The 12,979-nt window shown below is 50.5% G+C and overlaps 6 protein-coding genes across 6 annotated transcripts; 2 read left to right on the plus strand and 4 right to left on the minus strand.

Annotated features, from left to right (window-relative positions):
- Window positions 1–299: 299 nt before the first annotated feature.
- Window positions 300–809, minus strand: N7489_005120 (nuclear transport factor 2 family protein; the record flags this gene model as incomplete). Its single annotated transcript, XM_056710872.1, has 2 exons — window positions 300–554; window positions 603–809. 2 exons carry the CDS (start codon window positions 807–809, stop codon window positions 300–302), a joined length of 462 nt encoding a protein of 153 aa, XP_056569293.1.
- Window positions 810–1,206: 397 nt separating this feature from the next.
- On the plus strand, window positions 1,207–2,055 carry N7489_005121 (SDR family oxidoreductase; the record flags this gene model as incomplete). Its single annotated transcript, XM_056710873.1, has 2 exons — window positions 1,207–1,869; window positions 1,921–2,055. The coding sequence occupies 2 exons, from the start codon at window positions 1,207–1,209 to the stop codon at window positions 2,053–2,055; spliced, it is 798 nt and encodes a 265-aa protein (XP_056569294.1).
- Window positions 2,056–2,589: 534 nt separating this feature from the next.
- On the minus strand, window positions 2,590–3,573 carry tpcB (metallo-beta-lactamase type thioesterase tpcB; the record flags this gene model as incomplete). The annotated part of the gene is made up of 2 exons (XM_056710874.1): window positions 2,590–3,372; window positions 3,418–3,573. The coding sequence occupies 2 exons, from the start codon at window positions 3,571–3,573 to the stop codon at window positions 2,590–2,592; spliced, it is 939 nt and encodes a 312-aa protein (XP_056569295.1).
- A 377-nt stretch (window positions 3,574–3,950) lies between these two features.
- tpcC (non-reducing polyketide synthase tpcC) lies at window positions 3,951–9,429 on the plus strand (the record flags this gene model as incomplete). The annotated part of the gene is made up of 4 exons (XM_056710875.1): window positions 3,951–4,333; window positions 4,381–8,134; window positions 8,183–8,724; window positions 8,769–9,429. The coding sequence occupies 4 exons, from the start codon at window positions 3,951–3,953 to the stop codon at window positions 9,427–9,429; spliced, it is 5,340 nt and encodes a 1,779-aa protein (XP_056569296.1).
- A 422-nt stretch (window positions 9,430–9,851) lies between these two features.
- N7489_005124 (uncharacterized protein) lies at window positions 9,852–10,485 on the minus strand (the record flags this gene model as incomplete). Its single annotated transcript, XM_056710876.1, has 3 exons — window positions 9,852–10,262; window positions 10,313–10,410; window positions 10,461–10,485. 3 exons carry the CDS (start codon window positions 10,483–10,485, stop codon window positions 9,852–9,854), a joined length of 534 nt encoding a protein of 177 aa, XP_056569297.1.
- An 806-nt stretch (window positions 10,486–11,291) lies between these two features.
- Window positions 11,292–12,563, minus strand: N7489_005125 (Hsp20/alpha crystallin family protein; the record flags this gene model as incomplete). Its single annotated transcript, XM_056710877.1, has 1 exon — window positions 11,292–12,563. One exon carries the CDS (start codon window positions 12,561–12,563, stop codon window positions 11,292–11,294), a length of 1,272 nt encoding a protein of 423 aa, XP_056569298.1.
- Between the last annotated feature and the right edge of the window lie 416 nt (window positions 12,564–12,979).

The raw sequence follows: 12,979 nt of genomic DNA on the forward strand, positions 1-12,979 counted from the left end.
ATTTGCCACGCACTCTCGTACTTGCCTTCTCCCACTAAGTACGAATACGATCTCGCCATGAAGACAAGGACCTATGTCGATCAAGAGCGATCGGTTTAAGTCTCTATCTTTATCTATCTATATTTCGGGTCTCTATGCTGATCGAATGGTCTCGAGTTTTGCCTTCCATGGGGACCTCCAACACATATAAGCCATTACACCTACATTGACCTACACCTATAGCCGAAGAACATTGCTCCAATATGCAATACTAAACCATGTAACATAATATAATGTAAAAAGACGAATATTAACAGGCGTCAATTCTGCCCAGCAGCAACAGCAATCGGCCCCCCATGATCCTGCAAGTACTTTCCAAACTTCGGCCCAAAGTCCTGCAAAAATGCGGTATCGAGCATCTCTTCTAGCCTGGCCACCTTTTCCCCGTCTTCCGTAAAGGTTATAAATATCGAGTACTCCAAATTCCAGTCTCCCCACGGGAGAAGTCCCTTGGATGTAGCGTATACAGCAGCCTTGTTGTGCTCGGCGTCGTGGACAACATGGTGGATTGTGAGCTATGCGGTTAGCATTTGACGATATAACTATGGCTCCTAGATAAATACCTCGTAGGAATCCACTGTGGCCATGAGAGCAGGCAAAATGACCTCAACTTCCTTCCGCGTACGAGGGGGAATGTTTAAGCCAAGAGGCATGGTGACTTGTTGGAAGTCGTCAGAAAAGGTGGATATCCATTCTTGGGCTTCCCATTTCTCCCATGCGGATATGAAGCGCTGCAGCGTTGCTGCTTGAGTGGACGCGGGGGCTGGCATTGATCCTGACGAATGGAGGATATAGTATGCTTAGACTTGGATATCCAGCGATCTAGACTTAATAATTATATCTCAATATTGAGGTTCCTGATGAAAATCTGCTAAAGATCCGAGGACGGGAACAACTCCGCTTTTAGTGGAATTACGAAAGAAATGAGAAGAGGAAGGGAAAAGCATCGACAATAATCTCTGTGAGAAGTCGGAAAATGATGTCGGACAATAGCGGGAGATTTTGTATCCCGACATTTTGGCACGATTCGGAAAAGGAAAATAGCCCTAACTAAGAACAAAAAGCACTGCAAATACATATAGTCAATCCAGCGTCGCCCAGAGATAATCTCCAACCAATTACTCTTTCTCGAATTCGTTGCATTCAAAAACCTTTGATACTACGAAAATGGGTTCTGTCTCTTACATTCCCTACCGCCTCGATGGCAAAGTTGCTCTGGTAACTGGATCTGGTCGGGGCATTGGAGCAGCCATGGCTGTCGAACTGGGCCGATGTGGCGCAAAAGTGATCGTCAACTACAGCAAATCTGCTGGTCCTGCAAACCAAGTCGTCGACGAAATCAAGGCTCTGGGGTCCGACGCTGTCGCTCTTCAGGCCGATGTTAGCCAAGTCCCCCAGACCGTGGAGCTTTTTGAAAGAGCTGTCAAAGTCTTTGGTGGCATTGACATTGTCTGCTCAAACGCCGGTGTCGTCTCGTTCGGACATCTGAGTGAGGTCACCGAGGAAGAGTTTGATAGGGTTTTCAACGTGAACACACGTGGGCAATTCTTTGTCGCCCGCGAGGCTTATAAGCATTTAAATCAGAATGGTCGGATTATTCTGATGAGCTCGAACACGGCGGATTCGTTCACTGTGCCCAAACACTCGCTCTACTCGGCTTCCAAGGGCGCCATCAACACATTCGTTCGCTGTCTCGCTAAAGACTGCGGTGACAAGAAGATCACTGTCAACGCAGTTGCGCCCGGTGGAACTGTTACCGACATGTTCCACGAAACAGCGAAAGACTACCTGCCCAACGCGGACAAGATGTCCAAGGAGCAGATTCTTGATGTAAGTTCAACTTATCGGATTTCATTTTCTTACCCGAGGCTAACAATTTAGATTGTCGCCCATGTTTCGCCTTTGACTCGATGTGGTTACCCAATTGATATCGCCAAGGTGGTGTGTTTCTTGGCTTCGAATGAGAGCGAATGGGTCAATGGCAAGGTCTTGGGTATTGATGGCGGTGCTGCGTAGAGAAGGCTCTGCTGGATTTCAACTACCAACACAGTTCACATTGGACTTACTTTTTATCCATCGCGTAAATTTGATGTTGCCAAAGGGTAGATCTAGAGACCATCTAATATAGAGCTGGAAATATCGAGTGCATTTTCAGAGATGAAAACGTTGCGGAGCTACAACAAAAATGATTCAGAAATGTTTAGATCGCATATTGAAATGGTAATCGAAAGGTTACTCATTAAGTTTATGTTACTGGAGGCTAATGTTGTGCCGTTGCTTCGTAGCTGTGTGTATATCAATATATCACAGGCGGAGCCCTTTGGGCGGGATATTGTTGCTCCGGGGCTCGGATGACCTTCCTCGGCAAACCCTGGAACGGGAGGGGTCACATGGCCGCTCTACAATATCAGATGTCGGGATTGCTATGACCCGAATCTGTTCGGGAATCCCCTTGCCTCTTCTGTATAGAACAGTGGACACGGGACGCATTTGCATTTATGAATAGAAATTTGAGTTTCTGGATGCAATGCGGCGATGAGATTCATATAGCTAAGCAAGAGCGAACCAAGTCTTCACCCCCTTTCTCACTCGAAAAGCAACCTTTCCATCCTCCGCCAACTTCCTCAAAACTTCCTCCATAAACGGTTCTAATGCCATCTTGCGTACCTCTTCATCTAACCGAGGCCCATGGATTACATTAATGAGTTCACTAACAGTAACACTAACTAACTGTCCTGCCGACCCCTCTTTCCGGATCCTACCCAGTGCAGTGAGACACTGATTCTCCCGCCGTGCTTTTTGCCCCAGTTCAGTCGCAATCCTACCATTCAGATCGAGGATAACGGCACCATGGGCGGGATACCCCGTCTTACAGCCTTGCGATTGTAGCTTTCGGAGTGTTTCCATATAGAGACCTAGCTGTTCGACGGCGCTCGTGCCGTGCCCGAGGACATTGTCCCCCGTGAACATGGCATTTTCTTCCTCGAGCACAAAGCACATATGATCTTCCGAGTGGCCTGGTCCATGGACTGCGCGGATCGTTGCTCCCTCGACCTTGAATATCTGACCATCTTCGATAGGGTTTTGTCCGTGCTCCGGTGAGTTTTTGTAGATGCCATCGACGAGGTCTGGATACATCCTAATAAGGTCGGGGACCCCGCCGGTATGATCACCATGCCAGTGTGTCAGGAACACATGGGACAATGCAATCGAGCGGTCAGATAGTGTCACATCGAGCAGATCTGCCCACTCGCGGAATCCCTGTGCAGTGTCGATGATGAGGCGGTATTGGCCCGTGCCAACAATGTATGTGTTTGTTCCTTGCAATGTGAACTGACAATTAGCTTCGAAACTGCAAATGAATCAGCAGGCACATACCTTTCCCGCATTTTGGCCAAGGATACGAAGGACCCGTGGAGTGAGCTGTTCAACATCTAGCAGTTTGGGTAGTCGTGAATGTTGTGTGACGAGATAGTCATCGAAAGCGCACACATTCAGTGTCTTGTTGATCTGGCGGTAACCTCCTTCGCCCATTGTGTTGTATGATGACACAGTATGGAACGCCCTGATAGATGGTCGGACCGGAAATTTAGATGAGTCCTTTGTATATCCCGTCGGAGGTGCTGCGTCTGCTTACCCCGTTGTCCGGATTCCGAATCGGATGTCGGGCAATTTTTTCTTTTTTCTTTTCTTTTTTTTTCTTTGGTAACAATCTATTCAGTGGCGATCTGACCAAGCACATTGGTCACAGACTACATATTCGGGGATTTATCGCACTTGCAATCAATCAGCAATCAGCTTGGTTCGTTGTATTTCACACCCATTGAATCTTTGAATCTTTGCCACAGACTGTTCACTCTATCTATTTTCTGCCGTTCAATCCAACATCATTACCACGCGTTTGTAAAAACATGTCGACGACCTCGTCAGCCCCTTCAACAGCCTCATTTGACATGGTAGCCTGCACACCCCCAGCCGAGTCCGCGGACCTCCCCAAATACAAAGCCCTCTACTTCAGCAACGAATTCCCTACAGATGACCTAGCAGTTCTTCTTCGTCGGCTACACAACCACAGCAAACAACGCAACCATGTCATCTTGTCTCGCTTCTTGAACGAAGCGACAAGGGTACTGCGGAATGAGGTTAGCCAATTACGCGCTGAGCTCGCTGAGCTTGTTCCTGCCTTCGAGTCTGTTACGACTCTGGCGGGTGAGATGGAGCTACGCAAGGGACAGCTATCTCAGTCTGTTGATGGCGTGTTGCTTTGTGTGCTGCAGCTGGGGACATACATTGGGTGCGTCACTATTTCCCTCACTAGCTTGTGCATTGCTAACAGCTCAGATACTCCGAACTGTACCCGGAAGACCAGGCAGCTGGACCCAATAGTGTACTGACTGGCCTCGGGCTGGGCATCCTGGTCTCGACAGCTGTTGCAGTCTCCCCATCTTTAGACGACTTGGTGACAGCTGGTACGGAAGTCCTGCGCATTGCCTTTCGTCTTGGTGTTTTTGTTGGTGATGTTTCGCGAAACCTGGAAGCCGTGGACACAGAGTCCTCCGATTGTTGGGCATATGTCGTCTATGGATTGACTATGGGGGAAGCCCAAAAAGAGTTGGATGACATTCAAGCCAAGGAGAACACCCCATCAGCCAGTAAGATCTTTGTCAGCGCCATTAGCGAAACCTCTATCACTGTCAGCGGTCCTCCATCTCGACTCAAAGGCCTCTTCCGCAATCATGCCTCGTTTAGAGATCGCAAATTTGCGCAATTGCCGGTGTATGGAGGGTTGTGCCATGCCCCTCATATCTACACCTTTCAGGATGCGCAAGGAGTCGTCCCCTCTCCCTCTTTGGCACCGCGGTTTAAGCCAATCATACCTGTCATGTCGACCAGCTCAGGCCAGCCATTTGTTGCATCGACTGCGGTAGAGCTGTTTGAGCAGGTGATCTTCGAAATCCTGACCAAGCAAATCATATGGGACAATGTCACTCTGGGTGTTGCGGAGAGGATGGTTAAGAGTGATGTGCGCGGTGTGAACATCAAGGTGTTTCGTCATTCACTCGCTGCTCAACTGCTCTCGAGTGCGTTGACTTCCAGTGTCACTGATTTCCCTGTCGAAACAGATGATATTTTGGCATGGGTTACTACTGATGTCAACCGCGAGGAGTACGCACCCGGAAGCTCTATGCAGTCGAAGATCGCCATCGTCGGAATGTCGTGTCGTATGCCAGGCGGTGCAACCGATACAGAGAAGTTTTGGGATCTTCTGCAGGCTGGGCTAGATGTTCATCGGAAGATCCCCGCTGATCGGTTTGATGTTGACTCGCATCATGATCCTACGGGGAAAAGATTGAACACTAGCCACACGGCGTATGGATGTTTCATCGATGAACCGGGCCTGTTTGATGCGCCATTCTTTAACATGTCGCCCCGTGAGGCTGAACAGACGGATCCTATGCAGCGGTTAGCTATTGTCACAGCATACGAAGCCTTGGAGCGAGCAGGGTACGTAGCGAACCGCACGCCTGCTACCGACCTGAACCGTATCGGCACCTGGTACGGCCAGGCCAGTGACGACTATCGTGAGGTCAACACTGGCCAAGAGATCAGTACCTATTTTATCCCCGGTGGATGTCGTGCTTTTGGTCCCGGGCGGATCAACTACTTTTTCAAATTTGCTGGCCCCAGTTTCAACTGCGATACAGCCTGCTCATCCAGTTTGGCTGCTATTCAGGCTGCTTGTACAGCACTTTGGGCCGGTGACGTCGACACGGTTGTAGCAGGAGGCCTCAATGTGCTGACCAACTCTGACGCCTTCGCTGGTCTTTGTAATGGCCATTTCCTCACCAAGACGCCTAACGCCTGTAAGACCTGGGACTGCACGGCGGATGGGTACTGCCGTGCGGATGGCGTCGGGTCGATAGTGATGAAGCGTCTGGACGATGCATTGGCAGATAATGATAATATTTTGGGTGTAATCCCAGCGGCAGCTACCAACCACTCTGCTAATGCTGTTTCTATCACGCACCCACACGCTGGCCACCAATCGGACCTGTACAGACAGGTAATGGCGCGTGCAGGCATCGATCCTCTTGATGTCAGCTACGTTGAATTTCACGGTACCGGCACTCAAGCTGGCGATGCCGAAGAAATGGAGTCTATCACAAATGTATTTGCCCCTGTCAAGGGAAAGAGACGGACCTCCAAGCAACCGCTCCACATCGGTGCCGTCAAGGCAAATGTCGGCCATGGAGAGGCTGCTGCCGGTGTGACCGCAATGATCAAGGTGCTACTTATGCTGCAAAAGGGTGCGATTCCCCCCCATGTCGGAATCAAAACAAACATCAACCCTGGCTTCCCTAAAGATATGGATAAGCGCAACCTGCAGATCCCTTACAAAACGACGGAGTGGTGCCGCGCACCTGGCGAGAAGCGCATTGCTGTGGTAAACAACTTCAGCGCCGCTGGTGGCAACACTACGCTCGTACTAGAAGAAGGACCCGTGCGAGAGAGGGTTGGGTCGGATCCTCGCCCTAGTCATGTTTTTACCATTTCTGCGAAGAGTAAAATTTCACTGAACGGAAATATTCGAGGGTTAATCGGCTACTTGGAGAAGAACGGCGAAGTCTCCATGGCTGACCTAGCGTACTCGCTTACAGCAAGACGTTACCACCACAATCACCGTGTGGCAATTAATGCTGCGGATGTGGGCAGCCTCAAGCAGCAGCTTGCCTCCAAACTTGATGGTATCGATTCTATGAAACCCATTCCCCCCACCGGACCACCCCCAGTTGCCTTCGTTTTCACTGGTCAAGGAGCCGCCGACAAGTCCATGAACCTGCAGCTGTACCACCACTCGCCATTCTTTCGGTCCCAGATTGAGACCCTTGACCGCCTGGGTCAACAACACGGTTTCCCATCGTTCATTCCCGCTATTGACGGGAGCTTCCCGAAAGACCATACCTGGTCACCAGTCATTACGCAAGTTGCTCATACCAGTGTCGAAATCGCGTTGGTCAAATACTTCGAAACCCTGGGTCTCAAGCCGGATGTCGTCGCAGGCCATAGTCTAGGAGAGTATGCGGCGTTGGTCATTGCTGGTGTCCTATCAGCTAGTGATGCGATTTTCCTGGTTGGTTCACGTGCCCAGATGCTCCAGTCGCTGTGTACCGCTGGAACACACAAGATGATGGCTGTGAAGGCCTCGAAGTCAGAAATTGAAGATACTGTGAAGGAACTCCCATACGACCTTGCCTGTGTGAATGGGCCTAGAGAGACTGTTCTCTCTGGTACGAAAGAGCAGATGGAAGCTGTGTCCATTCCTCTCAAGGAGAAAGGGTATCGAGTTATATTCCTCGACGTTCCATTTGCCTTCCACTCGGCCCAGACAGATCCCATCCTAGACCTCTTTGAGGAGACGGCTAGAAAGAGCGTTGTCTTCCATCCGCCAACGCTACCTATTGTATCGCCCCTATTAGGGAAGGTTGTTTTCGACGAAAGATCGTTGAATGCCGAGTATCTACGCCGGGCGACGCGTGGAACAGTTGACTTCCTCTCTGCAGTGCAGAACGCGCAGGAGACATCAATCGTGGACAAGGATACAGTTTGGGTTGAGGTCGGTCCTCACCCGGTCTGTGTTGCATTTGTCAAAGCCAGCTTCAATCCTGCTCCTCTGACGGTGGGCTCTTTCCGTCGGGGTGAAGACAACTGGACGACTCTTGCGCAGAGCCTAGGACAGCTTCACACTGCTGGACTGCCGGTGCGATGGAACGAGTTCCACAGACCTTTCGAGGCTTCCCTCCGGCTCTTGGATCTACCCACCTACAGCTGGAACGAGAAAAAACACTGGATTCAGTACAGCGGCGATTGGGCGTTGACTAAGGGAAATACTTTCTACGATGCGGAGATGGCGATCAATCGACAAACTACTACCGTCCCAGTGTCCACCCTCAAGACTACGACTGTTCATCAAATTATCGAGGAGAAATTCGACGGGTCGACCGGAAAGGTTGTAATGCAGTCTGACCTCATGCAGCCCGATCTCCTGGCTGCTGCCCACGGACATAAAATGAACAACTGCGGTGTCATCACATCAGTGAGTGTCTATTTATTATTCTGTTTGGGTGTTGTACTAATTTGATAGTCCATCCATGGTGATATCGTCTACACATTGGGTAGATACCTGTACAACAATCTTATTCCCAATGCCAAAACTGTGGATATAGATATTACCAACTTGATAGTCACCAAGGGGCTTGTAGCTCAAAGCAACACTAAGGTGCCGCAGTACTTCCGCGTGACGGCTACAACATCCGATATAAATGCCGCTGTTGCCGACCTCGTCTGGCAGAATGTTGCCAACGACGGCACGGTCTCCGAGCCATTCGCCACCTGTCGTGTCATCTACGGGTATGCCGACAGATGGCTCTCATCTTGGAGTCCACTGGCCCACCTCGTGCAGGGTCGGATTGAAACTCTGGAGCGTCTCGCAGCTGAAGGAATTGCCAACCGCTTCTCGCACAGGATGGCGTATACTCTCTTCGGTAACAACCTCGTCGAGTATGCCGAAAAATACCGTGGCATGCAGGCCGTCGTGATGAACGAGTTCGAAGCCTTCGCCGACATCACCCTCCAAAATGTCCAGGGTGGAGGTGATTATACTGTTCCCCCTATTTCATCGACAGCGTCGCCCATCTGGCTGGTTTTATTATGAATGTTTCCGATGCCAGCGACACTGCGAACACATTCTGCGTGACCCCTGGATGGGATAGCATGCGCTTCGCTCGGCCTCTAGTCGCGGGGCAAAAATACAGGTCATATGTCAAGATGATCCCGACAGACGCCGACTCGTCTGTGTATCTTGGGGACGTGTATGTCTTCCAGGATGACGTGATTATCGGAATGGTTGGAGGCATACAGTTCCGCCGCTACCCGCGCATTTTGATGAACCGTTTCTTTGCTGCCCCAGACTCTTCCAAGTCTTATGCTGCCGCTGGTTCTCCCAGTCATGCTGTCCCGGCGCCCCTCCCTACTCTAGCTATATCTCAGCCTACACCTGCAGTGCCCGAGATCGCTCCTCAACTTTCCGCACCAGAATCAGCCCCTGCTCCCGCACCAACCCCTGCACCTATGCCAGCTGCCCCCGCGGGGTTTAATTCGGACAGCACATCAGGTAAAGCCTTGGTACTCATTGCTAACGAGGCCGGCCTTGAGCTGTGTGATCTCACTGATGACGCTGCATTTGCCACTCTTGGCGTAGACAGTTTGATGAGTCTGGTGATTGCGGAGAAGTTCCGCGAGGAACTAGGTATTGTTGTTGCAGGAAGTTTGTTCTTAGAGTATCCCACAATCGGCTCTTTGAGGTCATGGTTGGAGGAGTATTATAGTTAGATTGTGGTTTTCCCTCTATTTCTGTGTCCGGCGTTGACTGCGAGCGAGGTGACTATTTCATAATATCAATTTGTCAATAACTTCAAATGCATATATTCAATTAAACAGCATCATGCTGATATATGCATGCTGCTTTCGGGACTCATCTTTGCCACTCCATTTACTATACAATATATGTCTACTAGCCTCTCTTGGATGTTCACATCAATCCCAAGTATACACAGGCACCCCGGCCAGCATATTTGCTTCGACTTCTTACATGCATGAAGTCGCCTCGACATGGCTATATATTTACCCGGTTGAAAAGATGTCGCCTCAAATAGCTATTCTATCCCTTTTAGCTCACGTCGACTTAGATAGTTGTAAAGTTCATATCCAACATCATATTATGTCGATTTATAAAACCACGACACCACCATATATTAATGCACATTCTCGCCATTCTCACCGTTCTCACCATTCTCCCCAAAATGCTCCTTCCCATCCGCGAATACCTTATCATAATCGTACTCGGTCCAATTGACTTTCGGGCCAACACCCGCAAACTTCCACTCCCCCTCGGCCTTCGCATACCACATTGTGGCCGTGCCATGTGCATGGCCCTTGACCGCCACCTCCTTAAACCCATCATCGGTATACCGCTGATGTGCCACTCGGAGTTGGTGATGACCAACAATCTGGTCCTCGCTCACCTTCTCCCACGTGCTCAGCCCGACAAAATGCTGCGTTTTGAGAAGCGGATTGCCCAGGAAGTGCGGGTTCGAGGCCATCAGGATAAACTCGTCGCGCGGCATGGCTTCCCAGATCTTATTGAGAAAGGAGCTGTAGTCAATCTATCTTGGGGTTAAAATCAAGCCCCTTAGATTGGTGAGGTGGGCATTACCCTGAGCGTTGGGGCGACGGCTTCCCTCAGTCGCTCCCAGTCTTTGGTGTCATAGCTGTCGGCCCATTCAAATAGGGCTTTCTGGCAGCCGGCGGTCTCTGTAAATTGCTCAGCATCCTACAGCATCATTTGAACAGGCTGGATGTACCTTCGAACGTCGGGGTCTTCGACATTGTGACGAAAATGATACTGGACAATGGGTGGCGAGATTTCTACTTCCAGAATGGTAAAAATTACTAGTATGGTAACTTATTGACTACCTATGTACGCATACTACCTATGTACGCATACTGAGCTCGGGACGTGAGGTCGGGACATTCGGGTTTCGGGGCATTGGCGGATTGATAATTCCCCGAGGTTACAATGTTCCGACTTCATATTTTTTTCACATTATCTCCCTCATGACTATGAGCATTTGACTTTTCCGAAGTGCTCGAACTCCAGGGCTCGTACACCAAATGATAAAAATGTCCACATGGTAAAAGTCTCAACGTTTACTCCGTGTACTCCGTACCTAGGTAGATGTACAGTCATTATGTAATACGTACGTTCATTGGCCAGATCGGCAAGGTTTCGGTTGAGCCTTGCGGAAGCCTTCCCCATTAGGCTTAGTGTCTGACAGTTGCGGTTCCCTCCCACTGTCCAGGAAGTCTACAAGTAATAAACAGAACACAATTCAGGCATGATATTACGTGTATGACCTATGGAGTAACCTTAGTTATATTCAAGTCCCTTAATCTACATATGTACTGACCCATGCACAACATTTCTGTAACCAAAATCAGCAGTGCCTACGAGATATATATCATATAGCGGGTGAGTTACAACAGCTAGGTTACGTTAGGTACAGAAGCCCTAAGATATTTGATACCTTATGCTTCAAATGGTTGCACAAGGTAAGTAGACGCAAAAATACTGAAAATACTGTACAATTACTGTCCTATCTACCTGAAAGCCCGATGCGATCTCCAACCAGCAATCACTCAACTTCAACCTTCTTAACCTCAACATCATCTGGCTCCGTCTTCGGTACCTCAACAACAAGAACTCCATCCTCCAACTTGGCCGAAATAGCATCCCCATCTACCTTGGGCGGATTGGCTGGGTTCCCCAATCGCACCTTGCGCTCAAATGCCCCAACCTTCCGCTCATCCAGCGCAATCGTTTTGACCAGGTCCTCAGAACCAGGTCGACTGATCACTCCAGTGATGCTGAGTTCCACCGCCTTCGGGTCCCAGTTGACTTCGATATCTTCCTTCCTGGCGCCAGGAAGCGGCACGTGAATCAGAAATGTCTCAGGGGTGTCGAATGCATCAACTTCGGGCTTGTATTTGTCGGATCCAGTGGACGGAAATGTGAAGGGGGCTTGTTGGCTGAATGCCCAGGGGCCGTGGGACAAGTGGGGAGCGTCGAAGCCCCCTCGCCCGAACCTGGCAGATGAAGGGCCACCGAAATGTGGCTGGCCGAAGGAGGCGTGTCCGCCCCATCCTCCTTCACCGTGTCCTCCGTGTTGGCCGCCATGGAATGGGTATGGCTGAGGGAAATTAGTCGCACTGTGAGGGTTACCTGGGTATTTGTACGGTTGTTGGGGGAATGGAGCCGCGCTATGCGACCCACCAGGCAACTTATAGGGTTGAGGAGGAGCGGACGGCTTGTGCTTGTCATCCTCTTCCCATGGGGAGGGGTAGGGCTGTCTCCATGGGACCGCACCCGGATAGGAATGTGGGTTGTGGCCACCGGCTGGTCCAGGGTAGGGGTAGGGCTTGCGTGGAGAGGGCTTGGTCTTGTCGTCATCCCAGGGGGAAGGGTATGGCTTTCTACCCTCTCCAGGCCCTGGATAGGCGTGTGGCTGGTGCCATGGAAGAGGGCCAGGGTAGGTGTGCGGCTGCTGAGCGTAGCCCGGGAAAATGTATGGCTTGCGGCCGTCAGAGGGACCAGGAAAGGTGTATGGTGGGTGACCTTCTGCGGGACCCGGGTACGGATACGGGCTGCGAGAGGTAGTGAGGTCACCGGTTTCGTCGTTGGCTTCGTTACATTGGACTTCGTCGTCGGCTTGCGCCCACGGAGATGGGTAGGGATGGCCTGGACGGCCGACATCACCGTTGCCAGCCTTTACAGACCAGGTAGGGTTGGGATAAGGATGGTCCCCTGCGCCATAGACAGGAAAGAAAGGGTGAGAGGGGCCCTGCCTTTTTGCGTTTGCGGCAGAGTCCAAGGAGGGCAAGTTCTGGTTGAGAGCTCGGATGGACATGGTTGAAGTTGAGACAAAACGTTTGATCGGGGCGGGTTAATAGTATTGTAGTGAGAAAGACTGTAGGATTGGTAATTTATGAGGATTTGAAGTCATACTGTTTCTCCTCCTCTTATATAGTGAGTGCTTGCAGGCAGCCAGATTCTAAAATGGACTTCCTAGTCCTCTATGTTGTATATTGGTATACAGAAATTGGCTTTGCCATAATGTGGTACAGGTGGATCTGTGGCGCCGCCAAGTGGGGATTTCGGAAACATCCAACCAATAGCAGTAAGGTGGATCGCCCCACCGGAAGGCCGCCGGACATGCTAACCCCCGAGCTGTCAATAGCCAGTCTGTTACTGTTGGGTAAATTTGCTCGGACATTGTACTACCCGAGGGGCATTGAACCTGGCCCCTTTTCCTGGATTTTCCCC

The sequence above is a fragment of the Penicillium chrysogenum genome, assembly GCF_028827035.1.
Source record: "Penicillium chrysogenum strain IBT 35668 chromosome Unknown utg000002l_segment0_segment0, whole genome shotgun sequence".
In the NCBI taxonomy this organism is placed as follows: Eukaryota; Fungi; Ascomycota; class Eurotiomycetes; order Eurotiales; family Aspergillaceae; genus Penicillium; species Penicillium chrysogenum.